Raw genomic sequence first — 14,167 nt, forward strand, 5'->3', positions numbered from 1 at the left:
TAATCCGGGATGATGGATGGATTTTCTGGAATTATTTTGGGGGCTCACGATCCCCGATTGAGCTGAACGTTTTGATACTCAAATGGTTTCGGTCAGATGAAAACTGTGGACTGTGGAGCACGCCAGAATTTTGCAGGTGAATAATAATGAATAGTTGATTTTTTTTGGTGTGGAATCTTATATGTGTAAATACTTGAGCATTCACACAATTATTGTTAAAAAACAATATAATATAATGTGTTACTAACTTCTAGGGGTGCAACGATTAGTCAACATTGTCGACAATAAAATTTGTCATTGACAATTGCTGTGACGTCATCCCTTGTGTTTTTCCGGGGAGAAGTGGGTCCACGCCGCCACTCGCATGAAAACAACACGTAAAGTGTGAGAACATTTTCTCTTATTCTTGTTAAAAACATAAATACCTTATTTTGCAAAGCGGAACTTGTTTTTATGGCAGTACATATTTGATATGCGAGCATTTAATGCAGAGGTATGATGTCAGACATCTGGAGGGAGGATGCTGTCTGGGTTTGTTAGCTTGTGCCTTGCTAGCGAGCTAACAAATGTGAGACAAAGTTGTGTGAAAAAAAAAAAACATTTTAGCCAAAGTCAGCCAGCTAAACTTTGTCTGCATCAATTCAAGTACTTTCCAAAGTAGCGTCAATTTGCAATGACGTAAAAAAAGGCACAATAACGAACATAAAATCTAGTAAATAGCCAACATTTTTAAGAATTACCTGGAGTAAATCAATAGTTAATATACCATGTGCAGTTTTTTAAACATCCCAATATGTTTATTTTCTTTTTGAGGGCGTTAGATCTTGTTTTGTTGTTTTTCATTGCAGCTATTGTAATTGTTTTTTAACACATAAACAAGAGTAATTGTTTTTTTCACCCCTTTGCCTTTCTTTTCTTTTTAATTTGTTTAATAGTTTACTCAGGCACAGGTACAGTACAAATACATATTTATGAATGAATTAGTAATCTTTGTTGTTTGTAGGCACATGCCTAAAATAACTTAAGATGCATTTAAAATTTGATATAAAAATTCAAGCCATTAGATATAACAAAGCTTTATTATGCGACGAGTACGCTAATCTTTAAGATAGTTGTTCACTAATCAGCTATCAAAATAATCCTTAGTTGCAGCCCCAACAATTCATGCAAGTTTGTTAACTTTGTTTTTGTTACAAAACCCATGTAAATTGAGAGGGAAATATATATTTTTTTCCGGTTTGGTCATTTTGTTGGGAGGACAATTAATATGTGACATAATTAAGGAAACAGCATGAGACGAAAAGTATTTGATGTGGAAGACTTTATTGGAGTCTTTGATTGAAAACAAACTTTATTCCCTTGGAGTTTATGAGGCCAATGAGATATGGTTACTTCTGATATGTATGTGAAATCAATGTGTTTTCTTTTTTGGATGTCAGACTAACTAACTTTAAGTTATGTTTGCTTATTTTATTAATTCTGACGGCATTATATTTGGCATCGTCGGTAACGTGAAGAAGACGTGGCTAAAATAAATGTATGTGAGCAAAACAAGGGACTTGAGCCTTGATTAAGACCTCGGAGGGAGTAACAATTATCTTCAAAGCCAAACAGGACATAAAGGTTCTTAAGTTTTTCTTGGGTGCAAAACATTTGATTCATTTTGTTAATTGTTTTGCTTAAATTTCTCATTAAATTTCAGTCCCGAACAAAAATATGTAATGTTTATTTATTATTTTGACTCTTTTGGATGCTTTTTGGCCAGATAATGTCACAGGTTTACATTAGTACAATAACTTATGTTGCAAATTTTTACTACCGGTAATTAAAAATGTGACCGTTTGATGAAAATGTCTTCAAAGGGTTAAAGTTGAATAATTAAAAAACGAAAAACAAACCCAAAACATTACTTGTTTGGTATTTGTGTTTAGTGCTGAAGTTGATTGAGAGATTTGAGTAAAAAAATAAAAATCCCCAAATTATTTTAATCTTGGGGCATTGTGGATTAACTGCAAGTGTATTGTTCACCTGTGAAAGACTTGGACACTGATATGTAAAAAATTCAACATGATGAAATTGGTAGGAAAAAACACTTATGATAGTACATGTTTGCTGTATTGTTGGCCATCATTTTTGTTGTTACTCAAAACAAAAAAGTCAGCCTTGTCCCCTGAGTTTTAAATATTCCAATAGTAGTTCCTGAGTAGTCCTGAGTAGCGACTTTTCCAGGGTGTACCCCTCCTTCCACCCGAATGCAACTGAGATAGGCTCCAGCACCTTCCGTGACCCTAAAAGGGACAAGCGGTTGAAAATGGATGGTTTGATGGATAGTTGAGCCTTAGTACTTGCTCCCTCTGCTGGTTACTAGTAGTAGCACACCTCCTGTTGTCATACTGAAAGTAAGGATGCAACGATTAAGGGGTTTTACTATTAACTGGAATTCAGACTGTCACTACCCTGCTTCACATGCCAATGTAAAGGTATGATATAATAACTGAGCTAAATTATGTTTGTGGCAAGTTACCTAATGAAGAATTAAGTTTAATATAAACAACAATCAGTAGTTTAGCTTTGAGTCAGTTCAATGTTAACAAACAGCAACTGGTACTCCTGTCCAGAGCTCCATTCAGTGACCATTTAACCTTGGATTGTTTGTACATTCCAGTTATTAACACAGTATAATGATGATTAAAAATGAATACATAGGCATTGATGACAATAACACCTGAGATTATACCTACATGAGGAACATTTTCCCTTGGGGATTAATACATAATCTTTGGTTTATATTAACTAAACAACTTGATTTATTATTAATTATACTATTTGTTTATATTTATTTTTTACTGTTACTATGCTATTTTTTAAGGGTATTTTCACCAGTAAGAAATAACACATCAACATTTCTAATATCTGTAGTTTTATACATTTTCAATGCATAATAATCGAGATTATTCCTCAGACTATAATTGTACTGTCAAAATCTATAACCGTTGCATCCCTAATTGAAAGTAACACAAACATTTTGATCGATGAAGTATCTCATGATTTTTTTTTTTGTTTTTTGCTTAATTTCCACATTGCTGGAAAATATTTTTTTAAAACGTCAAAACGTTTTTGTGTGCTTTTCTCCCCATCCTTCATAATTGTGCTAATTTGTCTTTCAGAGTTGATCTACAAAGAAGTGTTGGACTGGGAGGAAAGGACAAAGAATGGTGTCCTCAAAGGACAGCCAGCATCCATTGGTTGGTCTTAATGTCCTTTGTGGCCCTTAGTGCCGTCACTCAGTCAGTCGGACGCTAACAATCTAATGTGATTGTTGGCATGACGATGAGCTAGACAACGTTGTGACGCGCTACTGTCTTACAGCACAGGTGCAGCAGTGATCAGCGACGCCCTGCAGCAGCACCACCAGCACCCCACCCCCGCACGCTCCTCTCCCTGTGTCACCTCCACGGACCCGGAAACGGGCCATGGGGCGCCGGGCCCCCGCAGATAATACCCACGCGGGCCACGCCCCTACCCGGACCTCACCTCCATTCTGTAAAAGACTTTTTGAAGCCACTTCAATGATTTGGTCTGAGAAGGTAAGAAGGCAAGTTTTAAAATGCTGTCCTGTAAACGTCATGTGACTTTCTACCTATGTTGAATCCTTTCATTGACATGTTTATGAGGACCAGATGGACCTAAACAGGTGCAAGTGTTGCATGTGTCGCTAGGGAGCGTTAAAAAGCTTTTAAGGACGTAAAGTGAGTTTTGGTTGTGGATGAGAAAGTGATATCATCCTGGTATTAGTAACTTAACTCTGTGGCTTCATGGCGCTCCCCAAAAACGGAACCACAGCCTTTTGGTTTTGAAGCCTGCAGTTTAAAAGAAGCCGCATGTCAACTGAACAGCAGCACAAAAATAAGATTAAATAGAAAATAATATGCAATAATGTCCTTTTGAGTTTTTGTAATCTAAGAGAAGAAGTGCCTGCTGTGCTGCAACACGTCTTTCATGTTGCTTTTAATAGACAGATTTAAACAACCAACAACTGTGGCATGGAGAACACTAGCTTTTTTTTTTTAAACTCAAGTTTGACCCTTAAGGGACACCATCAGTGTCAGACAAGGCAAGTTCATCCAGGTCTTTCATCAAAGTGACCCTCAGATAACTCACTAAATCTACATTTTTCTGCTGAATACGACACTTGACGATCACAAATGAATGACGGAGAAAGCTGACATGTTTGTGTAGTCGGATAAAAATCAAGTCGAACAACACTGCAACATAAAGTCTATGGCAGTTTTTTGTATTGGTAATGATGTTTTTTGTTTGTCTTCCTTCTGGGGTAATTCATTATTTACTTGAAAAAAAAAACGTGTATTCTTTTCAGTTTGCAGCAAACACGCTTTTAGTGTAATTTTGTGTTCCGTCTTTGTAGATTTATTATGTAATTTATGTCCGACATCGTCAACATGGCAACAACTACTGTATTATTATTATTATTATTGATATTTTAAGAACAAGCGTCTGCCTCACAATACAAAGGTCCTGCAGTCTTGGGTTCAATCCCAGGCTCGGGATCTTTCTGTGTGGAGTTTGCATGTTCTCCCCGTGAATGCGTGGGTTCCCTCCGGGTACTCCGGCTTCCTCCCACTTCCAAAGACATGCACCTGGGGATAGGTTGATTGGCAACACTAAATTGGCCCTAGTGTGTGAATGTGAGTGTGAATGTTGTCTGTCTATCTGTGTTTGCCCTGCGATGAGGTGGCGACTTGTCCAGGGTGTACCCCGCCTTCCGCCCGATTGTAGCTGAGATAGGCGCCAGCGCCCCCCGTGACCCCGAAAGGGAATAAGCGGTAGGAAATGGATGGATGGATGGAATCTCACTTAGTTTGGGTTGCACCAGCCAACTTGTTAATATCGCTTTTCACTGTGATAAGTCATGTAATCACTGTAGCCAATGGCAACCACTCGTGTCAAAGCAGAAATCATTTCTAAAATTGCATCAGTCCAGAAAGATTAGGACAAACAAACTGGTATAAAATTGGAGTTAAGCTATAGTTAACAAAACATATTTTGCAACCAAATACATCCAATTTAAGTTTAAAGTGTAATTTGTTCAGACATTTAACAGATAAAGAGAATACATTTTTTTAATGTACACACCGTATTTTCCCAACTATAAGCTGCCCCAGCAAATTTTAGAATAAAACCCAAATTTTCCATATATTAGCCACACCGGACTATAAGCCACATATATATATACCAGTACGCTGTGAAATAAGCTATTTATATAAAAAAATGTTGTACACGTAACATGGCAGTAAAACGGCTGATCAAACAAAATAAAGTCATTGATGTCTTTATTTATACTTTTAGATTAATAAGGTGTTATCACTTTTTAATAATGTTTAATATGTTTGAGGTTTCTTCTTTCTTGTACTCTAAGAAACTGTTTAAGCTGAAAGGTTTTACAAAGTGGATCATTTCAGTACATTTGTTTGATTTCTTCGCTTAATCAATTCCATAATTTAGCAGTTAGCGTAGAAAAATCCATAATTTAGCCGCACCTTTGCATAAGCCGAATTGTTCAAAAGTTGGGGGGAAAAGTATCGGCCTTCCTGTCCAAAAAATATGGCAGTTTTTTTTTTTAAATAAAGAATAGCTTTTTACTGTTGTTCTTTATTTTATCTAGATTTATATACAGATCTCCATAAAGAGCAACCAATGCAAAGTCAAAAGCAACATTTAAAACGAAATTAAAATACAATTAAAAAATGTTTCCCCTTTATAATTAAAACTTAAACATTTTTGAGGATGAAAAAGGGCACAAAATGTAAAAAAACAAGAACACTCAAATTAACTAACTATTATCAAAAAAAAAAAGAATATAGTTTAGTGACTTGTTTGTTTTTGGAAAGTAAAACAGCCATTTAGAAGCCACTAAATTGTTTATTTTGATGAAAAAAACATTAAGTAGAAATTAATATGATTATATAAATATGAATTGATATGAAAATATTACATGTTTTTAGATGACAATATTTTGATTTAAAATATTTATTTTCTGATGAAAATAGCCAATGGAAAGCATGAATTTCCACAGGCAAAACATGTAAACAATGGAAAGGTAATGTCATATATTAGCAGGTTGTCACTTTTATAATCATTGTAGTTTAATTTATTGTACGTTTCAGTAAGTTTGTGAGGTGCAACCCAACATAAGGTAGAATTGTGCACATTTACACATAATCATCATAATCAATATGCTGTATTAGCAAAGTTTACTCAGTTTGGATTTTTCATGTGAAGCAAGGCAGCAATCACACGTTTATATTAACTCAAAACAATCAATAACTTTGTTTTTAAGTGCTCTTAATTTTCAACCGTTTATAGCTTTTAAAAGAAAACATCATTGCTTCGTTATCACGGACGAATGATGTCATTGTTAATTAAACCAGTCCGCTTTGATGAACTACCTCACGTGAATTTCTGCCACACGATGATGTCACCACGAGACATGTGAATATCAGATTGCATTATTTATTTATTTGACAAAAAGAGAAGAAAGGTGTTTCAGATTTGTACATAATGTAAAGTTGACCTGGAAGTGAGAGAAGAAGAAGCCTTCTGTTTTTTGTTGTTTTCCAACTTGAAATGTGCAATACCTTCAGCAAAATGTGCTTTCTTAGCGCCTCCTGGAGGTAAACCAAGTGTTGGTACTTACTGTCAATCCTCTTTCCTTTTTCGTTCATCAATCAATAAGATCACGTTTTGTTCTCTTTGTCCTGATATTTCTGTGTAATGTGTCAACTTGGCTGACAGATTTCTAGGCTGTGGTAAGACCAATAATGTTAATAATAATAATAGTCCATATGAGTCATATCATATTGTATGGTGCTGGTTTGTGCACTACTAGAAAACATGAAGCCTCCTTACAGTAAAATACATGAGAACAAATCAAACTGTGTACTACAAATAAAAGAATACACTTTGGATTAAAGTTTATGCTTTTTTCTTTCGCACACATTTTAAAGAGGTTTGATTGTTTTCCTTTATCAGAATCGGGTTACGTTCACCATTTAGTCTAACAGGGGTGTTCAAACTTTTTGATCTGGAGGCCGCATTGGGCAAAAAAAACAAACAAACATATAAATATATGTATATTATATATATATATATTTTTTCCAAAATGCCGCTGCTGTAGTGGCTGCTGTTGGCAGGAGCTCTGTGCTCTTGTCATCTTTTCGTGTTTCCCTCTTGTTTTCATTATATATATATATATATATATATATATATATACATATATATATATATCTTGATTGGATTATCCAGAGAATAGTGCTCGATACCGTGGAGATGATTGAGGGAACCCCTCATGAAACAGTTCTGTAGAGATGAAGTAGTCTTGTGATTTTTTCCCACACCTACATATGTATATATATATATATATATATATATATATATATATATATATATATATATATATATATATATATATATATATATATATATATATATATATATATATATATATATATATATATATATATATATACATATATATATATACATATATATATATACATATATATATATACATATATATACATACATATATATACATACATATATATACATACATATATATACATACATATATATACATATACATATATATACATATACATATATATACATATACATATATATACATACATATATATATATACATATATATATATATATATACATATATATATATATATATACATATATATATATATATATACATATATATATATATATACATATATATATATATATATACATATATATATATATATATACATATATATATATATATATATACATATATATATATATATATACATATATATACATATATATATATATATATACATATATATATATATATGTTTTTTTTTTGCCTTTTGGGACTGTGTGACAAGGGGTGGCACTGACGTGACTTCTGCGGTGCTTTTTTGTGGACTTCTGGATGTGCCTCCCGGGAGCCTTTTGGCCATGGAGACCAGCTGCTGGGTCTCTGCTGCGCCGGAGTCGGTTTGGAGAGACTGGAGGAGATGAGGGGACAGGGCTGGGGAACTAGCACTGAGCACCAGGACAGAGTCTTCGTGGTGTCTTGGCTGGGTGAGCAGGTGTCAGACACTTCGTCTCCTTGGACGTATCCTCGCTCATCCATGCGGACTGGACACTGGCCGAGAGTTGGTTGGCCGCCGAGAGTGGAGTCGGCTCTCCTGGTTGCTTTGTTGGGTCTGCTCCTGTCTCTGGCCATACTCTCTCCACCCCAGCAGACGACGGCGTGGAAAACTGCAGAGGCCACCACAGAATATATTTATTTTCCTTTTTATTCATAGCAGTATGCAGACGTGGCTGGTTGTATCAGCTCTGCTGCTTTAATGTCTTTCATGTCCTTTGTATTCTTTGATGTTTGATGTTTCCCTCTTACACACATGTGAGAGGGATGTGTGCTATGGCTTTGAGTTGTTTTTTTTGCCTTGGCCTCAGTCTGGACCCCCTCTCCAGGGGCCCAGGCTTAGACCGATTTTTTTATTTTAATCTTCTATTTTTTTCTCCCATCCCCCCCCCCCCCCCCCTTCCTATTGTGACAATACAATAGGAAGTACAAACAATAAAACATTGAATATTAGTATATGAGTATGTGAAAGTTGGACTCCTTCCTTTTTACTTCTGTGATGACCTCTTTTAAAGTGCTGTAATCCCTCAGAAATCTCAAGCAGCTAAAATGCGCCTAACTGGGAGTGGACACCGTCTTTGCTCCACAGTAAGTGTTTGCTGTCATCTAGCATTGTTTTTGTTTACTTCGTAACCAGTTCAGTTTTAGATTTGTTGTGCACAGCCTTCCCTGAGCTTCAATGCCTTTTCTTAGGGGCACTCACCTTTTTGTTTTTTTGGTTAAAGCATCAGACACCTTTTTACCTGCACGCTGCCTCCCGCTGTTTCCGACATCTACAAAGAAATTAGCTACCAGCTGCCACCTACTGATACGGTTTTTCTGCTGAGCTGTAGTCAGCACCTAGGTTCAACAACAACACATAATTTGCATACTATAATTACTGGTTTGTAAAAAAGGGACAAGCGGTAAAAAATGGATGGAATATTTATAACCCAAATAGGTGAAATCAGATAATCTTCCAAGCCACACCAGGCTGTACCTCACGTCACTATAGTGTGGCGCAGCAAAGTGGTTGAAAAACAATTAAAGCACACTCTTACACTATTAGGCGTTATGTTGTCTATCTGTGTTGGCCCTGCGATGAGGTGGTGACTTGTCCAGGGTGTACCTCACCTTCCACCCGAATGCAGCTGAAATAGGCTCTAGCACTGCCCCCCCCCCCCCCCCCTCGCAACCCCGAACGAGACAAGTGGTAGAAAATGGATGGATGGATGGGAGTGTTTAACATTTTTCCCCATCTTGCATTGAAGTATATTTAAATGGGTGCAAATATGTGTGTTGCTTGGATGTTTTTTTTTTTATAATATCCACAATGTTCAGTGAGCAAGTTATGTGTGACTGTGTGTGTTGACTTTCTGCTTTTATTTGCACCATGAGTGGGAAAGGTCAAATCAATGCTGTGCTCATTTTACTTTTAACGTAAATGTCATGGTCATTGACATGCTATTGTTGTCCAAGAGGGTGGTCAATTAACACCAGTTAAGCCAGGCCTGGGCAATTATTTTGACTCGGTGACCAAATTTAGAGAAATAAACGTGCCTGGGCCGTTATATCTATTTTAGGAACACTTATAGAAAACCTAACAATAATGTCTGATTGAATGCTAAAAACGTTATGACAGACCGCATTAAAAAATATGATGGATTTTACATTTTTCTGTGAAGGATAAAACTGAATATTGACAACACATGAACGCCACACCCCCTTTCGATCGACAAATTTTACAATCAAGTGAAATGCAAAAAAAATGCAATAAATGGTGAAATATGAACGCGAAGGGTACACAACAAGCCCACCTAAAATCTGATACATCTGATATTTGCTGAATTTCCCCCAGGGATCAATAAAGTACTTTATATTCTATTCTATACATCACTAAGCTTTAGAACTTTGTTGTGAAAATCTCTTACCGCGTCTGTGGAAACGCTTCCCGCCCACACTGCTTGGTGCCTCGTCCGAGCTGCTGTGACGTAGATCACCATAGATAGCAACTAATAAGATTATCATAGTAACTGGTATATCATCCATAAGCGCAGATTCCAAGCATTAAAATACTTTGTATATTTCAAGACTTACGGTCTTGAAAAAACATGACTGCACATGATAATGGCAGCTACACTTTCCATCTTAAAGATCTAAAAAAATGATTTGAGAATGTCCGGCGGGCCAGATTGAAAAGCTTAACAAGCAACATGTGGCCCCCGGGCCTTAATTTGCCCAATATTTCAAATTAAGCTGGAGACACATCGCAGGGCCAGATTGCAGCTGGGACTTCTCGCTCCCAGACCAAAGACGCCACTTCTGTTGTAAAGAGTTAAGTCATTAATAAACAGCACAAATGATGTACACTGTCAAATTTATTCCCATAGGTGTTCATTCATTACAATAACATATGCACAAATAAATAAAGAACAAGCACCATTGATGACCCTTGAAGACATTTTGACTTAGCTGAGACACAAAAATACTTATGTCTTTTCTACCATTTTTCATGGGTTTGAAGACCAAAAACATTTTCTAAGTTCACAAACCCCCCCTCAAATATTGTACTCCATGACCGCACGTGTGGAAACATTAATCCTGCAGGAGAAGTGCTCACTAACATTTTTTTGGGGAGAAAATCAGAGAAAAATGCTTTTTAAAATGGGAGCGAAAACAAAAGTTGATATTTTTGGGTGGTCTTTCTAAGGAATTGCTTCTTAGGGGTAGTAATCAAAGGCAAAACATCTTTCTAAAATGAATGAAATATAAATAACCACATTTTCATTTGTTGGGCCCTTTTTTTCCCAGCATGCATCGCTCGAAGGACAATTGAATGGCCGACCTTGAACATTGTTAGTTACATTCACTACTAGGATACATTCTTCACTTTCACAATAATTGGCACCTTCTAAGATGTTGGTCATCGGCACTTTTCTTCACGGACACAAAAGCACGACGTGTGTTCTGAGGGAGTCGCTTTCTGCTTGCCGCTTTCTTCTTTCGTAATATTTCAAAGACAAAAGAGTTCCCTGAAGGCACAACCAGGAAGAGACGGCTTTTCTTTTTAAGGGCAGTGTTTAGCTTCGGGTGCCACGAGTCGACATGGCTGCCAAGTCGTAAGACACGGAGGAAGTCATGTGACCAGAGAGGCACTGGAAGAGCCTGAGGAGCCCGCAGAGAGTTCCATGTTGGAGTAGAGCAGGGGTCGGCAACCTTTAACACTCAAAGAGCCATTTTGGCCTGTTTCACAAATTAATGAAGACAAAGGGAGCCGCAATCATTCTCGCGAATATCCGCTGGTGGTCACCCATGTAACAGTAATAAGGGCGTGCCATGAAGCCATTGCCTTTAACGCTTTCTACAACATGTACAGACATCTTGCAATTCCAGTCACATGTTGTATGTGGCATCCGCAGATACACGTACACGACTGCAAGGCATACTGGGTGACACAGAGTACACTGAAGGTTGTGATATAAACAACATTAACACTAACTAATATGCACCACACTGTGAACCCACACCAAACAAGAATGACAAACACATTTCTGGAGAACATCCGCACTGTAACACATTATAAACGCAACATAACAATTACCCAGAATGCTATGCATCCATGACTCTGTCAGGCTATATTATACACCCCGCTAGCACCAAAACCCGCTTCCCCCCCCTTCCGTGCGTCGGTTGAGGTGGGCAGGGGTGTATAATATAGTCAGGAGGAGTCATGGATTCAAAGGATTCTGGGAATTTGTTTTGTTACTGTGAGGATGTTCTCCCGAAATGTGTTTGTCATTCTTGTTTGGTGTGGGTTCACAGTGTGGTGCATATTAGTAAGAGTGTTAAAGTTGTTTATATCACAACTTTCAGTGTACTCTGTCACCCAGTATGCCTTGCAGTCGTGTACGTGTATCTGCGGAAGCGACATACAACATGTGACTGGACTGGCAAGATGTCTGTACATGTTGTAGAAGGCGTTAAAGGCAATGATTTCATGGCACGCCCTTATTACTGTTACATGTGTGACTACCAGCGGTTATTCGCGAGGATGGTTGCGGCTCCCATTGTCATCTTTATTTTGTGAAACGCGTCAAAATGTAGAGGGCGCTAAAAGTAAAGCCATCTTGGCACGCCCTCAATATTGTTGTCCGAGTGAAAATCGAAGAATGTTGACCCCGGGTGATGTCTGGAAGAGGCTCTCAGAACCGGAATCCCTCCATTTCCGACCCCTAGAGTAGAGGAACTTCTAGCTGCAGTGCAAGCTCCACGCTTAGGATAAAACTGCTCCTTCTACTCCACGCCTCTCTGCTGCACTCAAAATGAACGTCCATTCTTGTAACGCACACCTCGGGGTGTCCACATTGCAGAAATAACTCCTGATACGTGCTTCAGTTTGGTCGCTTGAATGAGCTCACCTTTTTGTTTGCTTACAAACCTCTTCTCTTCTTCCCAACGAAGACGTGAGTCCTTTGCCGACCCGCCTGTCAGATATCGCTGGTCCTCGTCGTCGTGGTCAGATCCCCGAGAGTAGCAAAGAAATCCTCCATTTCTTTCTCCAGGAGCTTGTTGCGGTTCTCGGCATCCTCGCGAGCGCGCTCAGAGTTCCGTAGTTTTATCTCCAGCATGCGCTGCCTCTTCTTCTCCTGCTCCAGATGCTCCAGGTGTGCACACAAGGCAGCGCTGGACTCCTCCAACCTGCTCCACACACGCACGCACGCACACGCGCACACTTTAATGTCCACATCAACAATTCTCACTGTACTTAATGACATCACATGATGACATCACAAAGACAAATATTTGTGTTATCAGTTTACAACGTCATTTCATTGTTGTCGTTCTTGTACACAAATACGTTTTGTGGAGTAATTTTTAGGGAAGTAACGATGTGAACATTTTACACAATGGTTATTGTGATCACAATGATTGTTGGAAGGTATTCTTATACTGAAACCTTTTAATTAGTGATGTGGTGGATCGATACTGAAATATCAATACCAGATCTTTAGGGTCTAACATCGATATCTCAAATCAAAATATCAATACTTTTGATACTTAAAGGCCTACTGAAATGAGATGTTCTTATTTAAACGGGGATAGCAGGTCCATTCTGTGTCATACTTGATCATTTCGCGATATTGCCATATTTTTGCTGAAAGGATTTAGTAGAGAACATCGACGATAAAGTTTGCAACTTTTGGTCGCGAATAAAAAAGCCTTGCCTGTACCGGAGGTAGCAGACGATGTGTGCGTGACGTCACCGGTTGTGGAGCTTCTCACTTCCTCACATTGTTTACAATCATGGCCACCAGCAGCAAGAGCGATTCGGACTGAGAAAGCGACAATTTCCCCATTAATTTGAGCGAGGATGAAAAATTCGTGGATGAGGAAAGTGAGAGTGAAGGACTACAAAAAAAAAAAACGAGGGCAGTGGGAGCGATTCAGATATTAGACACATTTACTAGGATAATCCTGGAAAATCCCTTATCTGCTTATTGTGTTACAAGTGTTTTAGTGTGATTATATGGTCGTACCTGAAAGTCGAAAAGGGTGTGGCCGGGCTGAGACCCCCCCCCCCCCCTCCATGGTGTAAGCATTCGACGGTTGGGGGCGGCTGGTGGGAGGAGGCAAGAGACTCCGCAGCTGCAAGACGCAAGCTCTCTGCTCATAACTACGGTAAGAGCCAACTTAATACCACCATTTTCTCACCAAAACCTGCCGGTTGACATGTGGTAGGGAACCATGTTCATTTGACCATTCTGTTCCATAGTAAAGCTTCACCGTCAACTTTCCTGAATGTAAACAAGGAAACACCGGCTGTGTTTGTGTTGCTAAAGGCAGCCGCAATACACCGCTTCCCACCTACATCTTTCTTCTTTAACGTCTCCATTATTAATTGAACAAATTGCAAAAGATTCAGCAACACAGATGTCCATAATACTGTGTAATTATGTGATT

The 14,167-nt window shown here is 38.1% G+C and overlaps 2 protein-coding genes across 5 annotated transcripts in view; one reads left to right on the plus strand and one right to left on the minus strand.

Moving 5' to 3' along the window:
* mapk8b (mitogen-activated protein kinase 8b) overlaps window positions 1-6,991 on the plus strand; it is a 41,268-nt gene extending 34,277 nt beyond the window's left edge. For all 4 annotated transcript variants that reach the window (XM_061909016.1, XM_061909015.1, XM_061909018.1 and 1 more), the window contains 2 exons: window positions 3,168-3,245; window positions 3,370-6,991. In XM_061909016.1, coding sequence (XP_061765000.1) covers window positions 3,168-3,245; window positions 3,370-3,386 — 95 coding nt within the window. In that variant the 3' untranslated portion in view covers window positions 3,387-6,991. The remainder of the gene's footprint in view (window positions 1-3,167; window positions 3,246-3,369) is intronic.
* Window positions 6,992-12,256: 5,265 nt separating this feature from the next.
* Window positions 12,257-14,167, minus strand: part of si:dkey-191m6.4 (rho GTPase-activating protein 22) — a 77,465-nt gene continuing 75,554 nt past the window's right edge. Inside the window, exon 10 of the mRNA XM_061909019.1 lies at window positions 12,257-12,904. Coding sequence (XP_061765003.1) covers window positions 12,694-12,904 — 211 coding nt within the window. The 3' untranslated portion in view covers window positions 12,257-12,693. The remainder of the gene's footprint in view (window positions 12,905-14,167) is intronic.

This window comes from Nerophis ophidion, linkage group LG08 (genome assembly GCF_033978795.1).
Source record: "Nerophis ophidion isolate RoL-2023_Sa linkage group LG08, RoL_Noph_v1.0, whole genome shotgun sequence".
Classification (NCBI taxonomy): domain Eukaryota; kingdom Metazoa; phylum Chordata; class Actinopteri; order Syngnathiformes; family Syngnathidae; genus Nerophis; species Nerophis ophidion.